Genomic DNA, 12386 nt, shown 5'->3' on the forward strand with positions numbered 1-12386 from the left:
AGGATATTCAGGCCTACCTGACCCCAAAGCAGGTGACACTTTTGTATCTGTTGGGACTACCCATCTACCTTTGACCCATGCATTCCTTCTGTCATTCAATAACTATTCATTGAGAATCTACTATGTGCCATGTATGTACCATGCTCATACCAAGGACATGAGGAATCATTTTTCTCCATGTAGTTCTCACCATCTCTCTCCTCTTTGGCTGTTTTGATTAAGACTAAAAACTCAACTCCATCACAGCTCAGTTAACCATTTTCTTCTTATGACAGTTTGACCTGTTTGCCATTGGGGAAAATGATCCAAATGAAAATACCACAACACAATGACCTTATAGACATTTTTTTTTTAGTGTAAGTAATGACTCTACAGGCTCTTAGGACAGGTAGAAATTAAACGACTTTATCAAGCCACCGAGACTGTCCAATCTGAGTAAAATAGTTTGAACGTACGTCAATAGTTTGACCTTTCGTTTCAAGGTCTTTCTATGAGGGATCAGGTCACAGACTATAAGGAAAAGCCCCACCTTCCATTGATAACTACCATCATCTCTTTAATACCACATTGCTAGAAACTGTTCTTCTATTACAGTGAACTATCACAAGTAGAGCAGTCAAGCTATTTAAAAATACAAGCAAAAGTTAATTATGTAAAGGCATTTTAAATTAACATTCATACTCTTGAACAAATGAGAACATTCAAATTATTGCATTATATATAACTATGTAATAGCCTACATTTAAATATATCTGATTCTGAATTATTCCTCTTTTTTTTTTTTTTTATTACATTGATAAGATGAGAAGCACAAGGGAAGTTCCAATTACTCCACTGATCTTAAGCTGAATATTTAAAAATGATTAATTGAAACTTACTGTGTATTCTGGTCCCAGATGTTCATTTGGACAAGAGGGAAAAGAAAAAAGAGAGAGAAAAGGATGATTTAGACCACACTTATATGCAATATAAAACCACAGAACTAATAAATATTGCTGAATTATAATTATTAAAAATGTGGTAAAGAAACCTTCCGAGGATTAAACTTTCATAAATACTAAGTGTCTCCATGTTTGCTCTCCAAACTCTTTCACATACTTCTGTGGTTGGGTAGATAAGGAGTGTAAGACAAGATTCAATTAGCCTATAGGTTTGTGGCTAATTAAAAACCAAAGAGTTGGCCTTAGAAAAGCAGAATTAAAGACTAATAATTCCAGTAGAGCATTTCATTAACCACAAAGGAAATCTTTTAAGTGGAAAAGCAGCTTTTAAAACCAATAAGAAGACCCTGTTAGGATGACATTCAAATGGGATCTTGAATTTTCATGTGTTCGAGGGCAGGAACCAAACCTTCTAAATTTTTGGCCAGTGTCTAGCTCAGTACCAACACTGAGTGTTATTATCACTCTACCACAAGTGAGGAAGAAAGTGATTTTCATATTATCCTATTGCAAAGGAAGTGGTTTGGAGCAGAGAGACCCAACAGAACCTTTTATATAAATTACAGTCAGGTTTTGTTTTGTGGGGCGGGGGGGGGCGTTTGTAAAGCAAACAAGTCAAAATAAACAACTTGTTTATGAACAAACCCCAACTCAACATTATTTGGGTATTACTGAGAAAAGAGGGAGAAATAAGGATCATGAAATCTCTAGAAATGTCACTAAAAAGAGCTTCCCTTTTCTTCTCCATATGTTATTTACTACAATCACTTTAAGAAGGAAGATGGAATAGTTTTGCTTAAGTCCCCCAACCCCCTGCTAGGAAGAGTGCTGACCTAAAAGTATGGAGGCAAAGGGTCAGGGAGATATCACAGCGTTCCCACCAGTCCCTGCTTGGATAACCCACCCTCAGTCAGTGAAATCTGAATCCTCCTGTGTCCTTGCATGGATAAATGCGACATACTGGGTGTACAAGGACTTACCTGTAATCGTGTAGGGATAATAGTTCCACGCCTTCTCTGTAACATAAAATATCTTGGGAACAACAGCTCTAGCCCAACTAGGCAGTTTGCTAAGACGAAAGAAAGAAAGAAAGAAAGACAATTAGAGTCTGTCCAGGCCCTCACCCTGCTACCATATCTTTCCAGAGAAACTGACTGCTAGAGAAATCAGAGGACTTCTATTTCCGCTCTTCTCTCTTCAGCCACTCGGTCCCCACCTCCCTGGTCTTTACCATAGTTAAATCGTCCTCGGTTCATATTTAGGACATGTAGGATGGCCACAGACACTACAAGGCAGGAGAGAGGCACAGAACAGATTGGTTCTCCAGAAAGAACCAACACTGCCAATACCTTGATTTCAGACTTCTGGCCTCCACCCTGGGAGGGGATAAATGTGTGTTGTCTAAAGCCACCCAGGTCACAGACATTTGTTGCTGCAGCCCCAGGAAAATAATGCAAAGACAGAGTCATTCCTCTGGAACAGGCACCCGGGCAGCCATTTGCAGAAAACATTCTCAAAACAAGGAAAACCCAAGGGCACAGGTCCCAAGACCCTTGGTAAACCAAGGACTAATTAAGTTTTGCTTTGCTTTGTTCTGTTTTCCTTCTGAGGCAAACTCTACAGCTTACTGCAGGCCGAGAGAATTCCTTTAAATATTATATTTAAATATATAGAATGATATACTACTGAAGTATGGCTGCATGATTTTACTCCCCCCCAGCACTCCACTGTGGCGTTGTCTGTCTTTCCAGATGCTACCATTTTGTTTCTTTCCTATGCTGGTGCCTACAGCTAAGTGTCTGGGACACCAACGTCTAGCAGTACCTCACACCCAGAGCGATGACGCAGACTCCCAGCTCCTGAGGGCTGCGTGTTGGCAATAAAGAACATCAAGAAGCGGTTGTGAATTGCAAGCTGATCTAGCTAAGAGAGGGGGGACATCAAGGTAAAAGAACCCCAAACCCCAAACCCCTCTTAGACATGGGGTTTAAATGACATCCAGAGCCAGTAAAATACTGTGCACCTTGCATGTCTTCCCAAATCGTTTCTCTGATTTCTGACAGTATCCAGTCCCTGCTTTTTAAAAGACAAATATATATTTTCGATGGCTGGTCAGACCTAACCCAAAGAAAGCTCCAGGCCGATACTCAGCGCTAAAACAAACGGGGAAATCAGAGCCGACCCCCCCCACCCCCCCGCCCCTGCAGCCGAGTGAGTGTCAGATGGAGGCCACTGCTCTCAGGTGTGCTATGAGGGGCGCACGGAGCAGTTTTATAATTCACAGGACAATTCTTCTTGCTGATCTAATGCAGAATGTCTCACTCCCATAAAATCATCTCTCACTCCCATAAAATCATTACTCCACTCTGCAGTAACTGCTCATTTACCTTCCCTTCAATCTGCTTAGAAGGAAGGGGCTGCTTCCCGACAGGGGGTTTTACAGCTTTCGCCTAGGATTTATTCTTTCAGTCACTGAAGTTGGAGGGTAACTGGGGTCAACGCTGAGAGTGGGAAAGTCGCGTTGGGCTGGCTTGCGGGAAGTGGTCACGAGCATTAACGTCCCCCAGGTGCCCTCCCGTTTGCCACCACATCCCAGAGTGATATGCCAAAGGGTCATACAGGGAGGTGTGGATTCTATTCACAGGCAAGTGGTTTTCTTGTGCTTTTAATGGGACCGAAACAGGTTTGTGGAATCTCCCCAAAGTAAGTTAGGCATTGTTCAGTTTAGGCAAAGTACTTATGTCTCCTTACAAGCACTAGAGCCCTTTCTCCACTGTTCTTTAGTGGGGGAGGTGTTCCGTCTACACTGCACCCCTCCCCAGATTCACCAGCCTCCTCTTGATACCACTTTGGGGCCCGAGTCTTCCTCCCTCCATAACTCAATCCCTCTGTCATTTAAAAAGTCTCCCAGCAGAACCACATCCCGAAGCAACCATCATTTTCTGGAAGGAAGATGACAAACACTGGCCATTTTCCACTCATGTTGAAACTTGTCCTATTTGTAAGTGGTCACGACTCCAGGCTCTAGAATCTTTATCTTAGCTGCTTCATCCACCAGTGTATGCAGAATATGCAGCACTATAATCAAATACCTTTTCCAACGAGACGCCCGAAAACACATAACATTTAGCCAAGATGGCTGATATGATTTTATGTGACTTCTAAACAGTCTGGAAAGGAGGCCCTTCTGGTATAATCCATTTACCAGGCCAGGCACAGGAGGCGTTGGAACAAATTCTGTGATATGCCATTTAAATATTTTTAAGCCCACTGGAGACCTTCTCCTAGCCCCTGACTTCCCTGGAGCACATTCAACATTCAAATCGTTTTTGTCTGAGAAAGTAAAATTCATTTTTCCCTGCAGCAATAATTTATCAGGGCTGCAAAGGAAAATGGAATTAAATTAGACCCCACTGCTCCTGTCCCTTTCGTGATGTATACTGCCTACAATTCCAAGGAGAAGCCTGTCATTCAAACTCACTACCTGGCATCAAACAAGAACCTCTCTTCTGGAAAGGTGGCATGACTTGAATCACGTCCTCTTGGTCCAGTGGCCGAGACTAAACCTCCCAAGACCATCTCACCATGGCTCAGGCATTAGGGACACTGAGGAAAAAGACAAAATTCTAAAACCTTTAAGGAATTAGAAAACATGCTGACGTGGAATGCTACCACATTGCCCCAAAACCTTTGTCCATGCCTACCAAAGATAGACTTTTCAAATTGCTTTGTTTCTTACTTCTTTACTTCACATGGAACAGAACATATCAGTGACAGCTGGCCAACTTGTCCCAGGTTAAATGGGACTGTCCCGGTTCTGAAACAGGAGAGAAGGGGGCAGGGCACAACCTTTGAAAGAATGACATAGCCCGAGGACATGACATAAACTGATTAGAACCAAATGGGTCCAAGATGGCGGACAAGTCGACTGCACTACACCTTGAGCCTTAGTATACGCTCACATCAGCAAGCTAAATGACACACCCACAGGCACCGTGACAGTTCCAAGACCGACTGTAAGGATCAAAAAGTGGGCAGTGGCCCAACTCCTGGAAATCCCCGCCCCTTCCTGAAATAGCTGGAATACTCCTCCCACTCATTAGCCTATGAAATTACCCACCCCTATAAAAACTGACAACCCCATACCCTGGTGCCTTTCTCACCTTCTGAGATGGCCCACACTCTGTCTGTGGAGTGTGTTTCTCTCTAAATAAATCCACTTCTTACCTATCACTTTATCTCTCACTGAATTCTTTCTGCGATGAGACGTCAAGAACCTGAGCTTCATTAAGTCCTGAAGCCAGGTGTGTGATCTCAGTTGGAAGACTGTGGGTTTTGGCCGGGTTTGAGTCCCAGCCACATGGGTTCAAGTCCCAATCTGGCTTTTTGGCTGGGTTCGAGTCCCGGCTGTGTGGGTTCGAGTCCCATTCTGGGTTTGGCCAGGTTCGAGCCCCAGCCACGAGGGTTCGAGTCCCAATCAGGGTTTTGGCTGGGTTCGAGTCCTGGCCATGTGGGTTCAAGTCCCACTCTGGGTTTTGGCCAGGTTTGAGTCCCAGTCTGGGTTTTGGCCAGGTTTGAGTCCCGGCCACGTGGGTTCAAGTCCCCATTTGAGGTGCACAGTTTCAGCTGGCGACCACGAAGGGACAGTGATAAGGTAAGAAAATGTTGAGAGTCAGCTCTTGGTCCTAAAGAGGCCCATGGGATGCCGCAAGCCATGCATACTGGGGAAGATGCTCTGCCAATGTCTGCTCATTTTTGACTGGCGGGTCAACCCCGTATACTTATGTACATCCAACAGCAGGTCCAGGACAGAATTATTAATCTCTATACTCTTCTCCTTGACCCTGAGGTTTTTCTCCTACATTCTTGTATTCTTGTTCATTCCTGCTCTATTTCTTTCTTTCTTCTGTTAACCCCAGAAGACCTGTGTGACCACCAAGGTGTACTTTTTATTGCTTTTACTCCCCTCCCTCTGACCCTTACAAGTGCTGACCCTTTATTCCCAGCTTATAGCTAGACCAACTCCTGTTCATCATCAACACTGTTGGGGACGTCTTCTGTGCCATCTCTTTGCGACTTCTGGGGAACTAACACCTGGTTGGGAGGCTACCTTGGAAGGGATAGCATCTAAAATTGTAAGTGCAAATTTGACTAAATTGCGTGGTGGATTTTGACTTAAGAGTGGAATTTTGGATAGCTCAGGAGTTAGAGATGTCACCTCAGGCTTGTCTGAAATGGGTCAGGGCTGCATCAATCCCAACCAATACTCCTCTGGGCCATATACTCTGGGGTCGGGAAAGATTTGGACAACAGGAATTAAAAGGAAAAAAACTTAGTACGTTATGTAATCAGGTTTGGTCACAATATGAGTTAGGAAATTTAAAATGGAGTGAAGTACCCTATGTTCAAATATTCATGGCCTTGTATCTAGGCAATGGAACCCAAAAGGAATTTAAGGCATGTGTAGCTCGGGAGGGATAACTCTAGGAAGGACACAAAGGACATTTTAACTGACTCACCCTACAAGGCCATGGATCCCGAATGAACGTGGATCCCTCCTCCCCTGAGGTACAGGCCCATACAGGCTATGCATTTCATAGCCCAGTCTGCCCCAGACATCAGGCACAAAACTCAGAAAGCAACTGCTGGTCCTCAGACTCCAATCAATGAATGATTTGTTCCAATTGGCTTATTAGGTTTTCAGTAATAGGGATATGGCCAAAAAGCCTGAACGCACCCAGAGAAATATGCAAAAGGCCCACATGATTGATTGCAGTGGCTTTGTCTGCTCAAAGACCACCAAAGGGGAAGCGGCTTTTCTGGGTCAGTCTGGCCCTGGCAGACCACAAGGCCGACAAGACCAGTGTACCCTGTGTGGACAAAGGCAATGGAGGGAGGATTGTGATCAATGTGCCCTTTGCAAACAGCCAGGGCACTGGAAGAGGGAATGCCCCAGATGCCAGAGGGCAACGGGGGCCCCTCGGCCATTGATGGTTTTGCAATCAGAAGACTGAAGGGGCCCAAGGCCGGAAGTGGCTCTGCCTAGAGACACCATCTACATAACTAATGTCATGCCTCGGTGGTCACTGATGTGGCGGGCCACTTGACAGAATTTCTTACAGACCCTGGTGCAACCTTCTCCGTCTTAACCCAAAGGATTGGAAACCTTAGCAATCATAAGGAATACTTAATGGAGTTGTCAGGGAAGAGACAGGGGCACACTTTCCTGGAACCCCTTTTGTGCAAGATCAATGGCCAGCTGTTTTTACATTCCTTTCTGTTTGTGCCTGACTGTCCCATCCGTTTAATGGGAAGAGATTTATTAACTAAGTTAGGGGCCAATCTGTTTCTTGAGGGGCAAGGGAACCACCCTCATCACCAAATGGTTCTAACAAAAAGCAAAAAGAAACAGATAAAATCTGAAGCTAAAATAGAAGCCTTAGTAGACCCTGGAATGTGGAATATTGAGGTTCTCGGCTTGGCCAAAGATATCCAGCTGGTGATTATTAAGTAAAAAGGGTTATATAGTATCTAAATATAATGTACAAATTTCTTAAACCTAGGGAAGATCCTGAAAGATGTTTTAAGTAGATTACCAAAATAGGAGGCCACTGGTCTGACCAAACTGACCATAGCTGATATTCAGAGCCCAATAGGAATTTTGGAAGAGGGCTTCTCCCCTAAGCTAAATAAGGAAAAATAAAAGTTTCCAACAGAGGTGAATGGGTATGTCAGTCCTTCAATATCATTGAGATAACCACCCAATTCTTTGAAAAAGAAAACAAAACTGTCCTTGTTTAACAAATGTAGTCTTTACAGGACCAGAGGTGTGGCTCCAAAAATAATCCAAAACCCACACTCCCCAAACCTTCCCTATTTATTTTAAGAGACTTGTAAATATTAAACAAAGGGGAAACAAAGTCATCCTAGGAGGAACTTGCCTGTACCTTTGAGATGCAAATGTCCTATCTGGTCTTCTCAGGAACCCTTATCTCTGCCATCTTTTTAAAAATTTTAAAAAGAGGGGCAAAGTAATTTAGAACTTGACTTGTCAAGGATAAATAGAAATCTTAAGTGTCTTTTCTGTGAACAGTAGTAAAAAGAGTTTAGCCATCTAGGTAGGTGAGCTTGATTTGTTCCATCTGCTAGAAGCCCAATTTGAATCCAGCTCCTTGTAACTGATGGCTTTTATGTTGTACCTGACTCAGGCCTGAAATTTTGGAAGGGGAACTATGAGGCCTCTGTGTTTGTGTGTTCATATGTATCTATATGTGCGTTGTAGGTGTATGGTATTGCCAAAAATTAATTCGTAAAAGAGATCTACTTAATTGGCTTTTAAAAAATTAAGCGCTTATATAAATACTCAGAAATAAAAAACAATCTGGCCAAAATGGATTTCAGGTTCATGTCATCTGGAAAATATTCAGTACTAAACTGCTATCTGGTATTGAAGGTGGCTTAAGTTTGTTGGTTTGATTAATACAGACAAGTTAAGAGTCATCCATGTTAAGCATAATACTTCTGTTGTACCTAGGTTTATGAGAGGTCAAATAAGACCTTATTCTTTCTGTTACAAATCTGTCAACAAGAAAAGTAATTCAATGTGAAAAATACTTTTAAGAAAAGTAAGATATGTGTTTTTAGTAAAAGAAGGTGTGAAGAATGAAAAATACTGAAAAGAGTTATGCATGATCAGGATTTTCTAAGACTGGATTGAATTTAGTTGGGTAAATGGATTTTGTTAGGAATGGGCTAGAACAAGACTGGATTTGGTTTCTCCAAAGTAGTCTTGAAATGCTGCTTTTGACAACAGATTGTGTGAGTTTCTTTGCCTTTAAGTGACTTGTATTTGCTTTTGAGATCTTTTGTAACTTTGGTTAAGGAATAAGTATTGTCTCACAGTGACCTATGACCTTATTTGACCAAGTGTTTTAAAACTTTTTGACAAACTTCCCAAATATCAAATTTTAATTAAGTTTCTTTTGATTTCCAGCTAACTTTGGGGTACTTTAGAGGTCCCTGAGGTATCTTAAAGAGAAATATTTAATTAGGATTATTTGGTGTGCTAAGTTAAATGTAATCATTTGTAATTCTGGTTATTGTAACCAAGTTTCTTTATCAATTACACTGTAATCAGATGTTTAACCATGCCTTTTAAGTCTTTTGTCATTTATAGATATTTTTGTACTCTGATGCTGTTAAAAAAAGTGCTTCATCATCAAGGAGATTCATAGAAAGGCTACGGAAACAATTACAACAGTTCCACATTAAGATGCTGGCTATGTGAGGATTCCAGCCCATACCGACTTAAAACAAGGAGCTGCCCTGCCCCTGGGGCCCCTAGATCAGGCATCCAGAGATTTTTACTGCCTGACAGACAGGGTTGATGCCCCTACTCAGCCTGTAAGCAGTTACAGGAGACAGACTATCGCCCTTCTGCTTCCCATAAGAATATGGGAGTAAAATCTCTGAGGGGGGAATGAAACAGGAGGGAAGCGGGCAGGGCACAACCTTTGAAAGAATGACATAGCCCGAGGACATGACATAAATTGATTAGAACCAAATGGGTCCAAGATGGCAGACAAGTCAAATTCCACTAGACCTTGAGCCTCAGTATACGCTCACATCAGCAAGCTAAATGACATCCACAGGTGCCGTGACAGTTCCAAGACCGACCATAAGGATCAAAAAGTGGGTGGTGGCCCAATTCCCGGAAATCCCCGCCCCTTCCTAAAATAGCTGGAATACTCCTCCCACTCATTAGCCTATGAAATTACCCATTCCTATAAAAACTAACAACCCCATACTCTGGTGTTGCTCTCGCCTTCTGAGACGGCCCACACTCTGTCTGTGGAGTGTGTTTCTCTCTAAATAAATCCACTTCTTACCTATCACTTTGCCTCTCACTGAATTCTTTCGGCGATGAGACATCAAGAACCTGAGCTTCGGGGATTCCCTGGTGGTGCAGTGGTTAAGAGTCCACCTGCCAATGCAAGGGACACGGGTTCGATCCCTCGTCCGGGAAGATTCCCACATACCGCGGAGCAACTAAGCCCATGCGCCACAACTACTGAGCCTGCGCTCTAGAGCCTGCGAGCCACAACTACTGAAGCCCGCGCACCTAGAGCCTGTGCTCCGCAACAAGAGAAGCCACCGCAATGAGAAGCCCGTGCACCGCAATGAAGAGTAGCCCCCGCTCGCTGCAACTAGAGAAAGCCTGCGTGCAGCGAAGACCCAACGCAGCCAAAAATAAAATAATTACAAAAAAAAGAACCTGAGCTTCATTAAGTCCTGAAACCAGGTGTGTGATCTCAGTTGAAAGACTACGGATTTTGGCCGGGTTTGAGTCCCAGCCGCGTGGGTTCAAGTTCCAATCTGAGGTGCACGGTTTCAGTTTTAGCACTGAAAAGTCCCATATGCTAAATTCCTTGGTCCTGAGCAAGATGGGACAGTTGGTCATTCTAGAGCAGTGGTTCCCATTTCAATGGGAAAGCAGTGGGGGAATTCTTCCCCCCAGGGGGTATTCAAAGTCTGGAGACATTTTTGGCCGTGAGAACTGGTTGGGGGTGGGCGGGTGGGGAGATGCTGCTGGCATCTAGTGGGAAGAGGCCGGGGATGCTGCTCACCGTCCTGCGATGCTCAGGACAGGCCCTCATAACAAAGAATTATATAGACCCAAATCTTAAACAGCGCCAAGGTTGAGAAGCCTGGACATAAGTGGATATAATCACTGTAACCTTCTCATACTCTCCTTAAATCACAAATGATCTGATAAGAAGGGCCCATGGGCAGGCATAATCTGAACTGGCCTCACATTAAGACAATTTATCTACTTCATAAAGAGTTTCTGGAACTGAAACCTAAACCATTCCTCCCTTCTAGCGCTTTACATTCCAGATTATCACCAAATTCTCCACCATATCTAATCTCACTTTGCAATTTACACTCATTTGGGGATATTTTTTGGATCTAGGAGGTCTTGAACATCATCAGGCCAAATGTGGTCTAAATGGAGTCTAATCTCATTTTCTCAACAGGGGTCAGAATTATGACAGTCTCAACTAGACACTTTGGACTTAAACATTCCTGGCAGAAAGTCCTGAGTTCACAAAATAACAGTGCTTTGGGAATTCCCTGGCGGTCCAGTGGTTAGGACTCAGCACTTTCACTGCCGCGACCCAGGTTCGATCCCTGGTCGGGGAACTAAGATCCTGCAAGCCACGCGGTGGAACCTGAAACTAGCCACTGTCTATCTATCCTAAGATTAGGCTCAAAGAACTGAAGCTCATTTAAGTGATTTTTAAAAGGACTTAGCTACCTTCATATCTTCATTTCCCACTGGTTCAGGAGGGATCTTCTGACCTTTTTTTCCTTCTTTATGCCCAAATCTGACATTTGACAGTTGTTTAATAATAATTATTTGTTCCTCTCCAGTTCTGTGTACAGTGATTTTCTGAGGTCTTTAAATTTCTTCTCTGCTGCTGTGATTTACTCATTTACTCTTCTTTTTTTTTTTTTTTTTTTTTTTAAATTTATTTTTATTTCTTTTTAGCTGTGTTGGGTCTTCGTTTCATGCGAGGGCTTTCTCTACTTGCGGCAAGCGGGGGCCACTCTTCATCGCGGTGCGCGGGCCTCTCACTATCGCGGCCCCTCCCGTTGCGGGGCACAGGCTCCAGACGCACAGGCTCAGTAGTTGTGGCTCACGGGCCCAGTTGCTCCGCGGCATGTGGGATCTTCCCAGACCAGGGCTCGAACCCGTGTCCCCTGCATTAGCAGGCAGACTCTCAACCACTGCGCCACCAGGGAAGCCCTCATTTACTCTTCTTAATGGTTTTCTGGCTGGTCTTTCATCCTGATCTTAATGTAATTCTTTATACTGCAGCAAAGAGATGAACAGAGTTTCCGGACTAGAGCCATCACCTGTGAGGGACAGGTCTGCTGAGGCATCACCCACAGGAAGTTCCTTGAACGTGGACACTGCCACCACTCTTCCTATAAAAGGACAGTTTGCGTGGGGATTCCGGGAAAAGAAGCCTGCTTCGTGTCAGTTCTTGGAAGGCTCTGCGTGTGAAGAGTGTTAGGGTAATGTGGCAGGGGTGTGGGGAGCACCCAGGGGAGCCAGCCACATGTGTCAACATCACCAGGCAGGAGCGAGGCAGAACCAAGGTGGAAATCGCTTGATGAGATGCCCTGTAAGATCCCAACCAGGCCTAAACATTCTGTTTCTGTGATGTTCCATGGGAGTAGTTGAGGGGGCAGAAGGCAGGGGACCCGGCAGCATGAGAACCCCTGGCATGTTCTTAAGGATTGAGATGGGGACCAAACAGAAGAGCATGGACTGAAAGGTATGTCGGGAAGAAGGCTCTACGTGCTCTATTTTCTCCAGTATATATATATATATATATTTTTTTAATAAATAAATTTATTTATTTTTGACTGCCTTGG

General features: G+C 43.8%; 1 protein-coding gene across 1 annotated transcript in view; it reads right to left on the reverse strand.

Annotated features, from left to right (window-relative positions):
• PITPNC1 (phosphatidylinositol transfer protein cytoplasmic 1) overlaps positions 1 to 12386 on the reverse strand; it is a 133923-nt gene that overhangs the window by 110396 nt on the left and 11141 nt on the right. The window contains exons 5-6 of the mRNA XM_061176946.1: positions 1922 to 2010; positions 879 to 886 (exon numbers count right to left, since the gene is read on the reverse strand). Of these exons, the coding sequence (XP_061032929.1) occupies positions 879 to 886; positions 1922 to 2010 (97 nt within the window). The remainder of the gene's footprint in view (positions 1 to 878; positions 887 to 1921; positions 2011 to 12386) is intronic.

Source organism: Eubalaena glacialis, chromosome 19 (assembly GCF_028564815.1).
Source record: "Eubalaena glacialis isolate mEubGla1 chromosome 19, mEubGla1.1.hap2.+ XY, whole genome shotgun sequence".
Taxonomy (NCBI): domain Eukaryota; kingdom Metazoa; phylum Chordata; class Mammalia; order Artiodactyla; family Balaenidae; genus Eubalaena; species Eubalaena glacialis.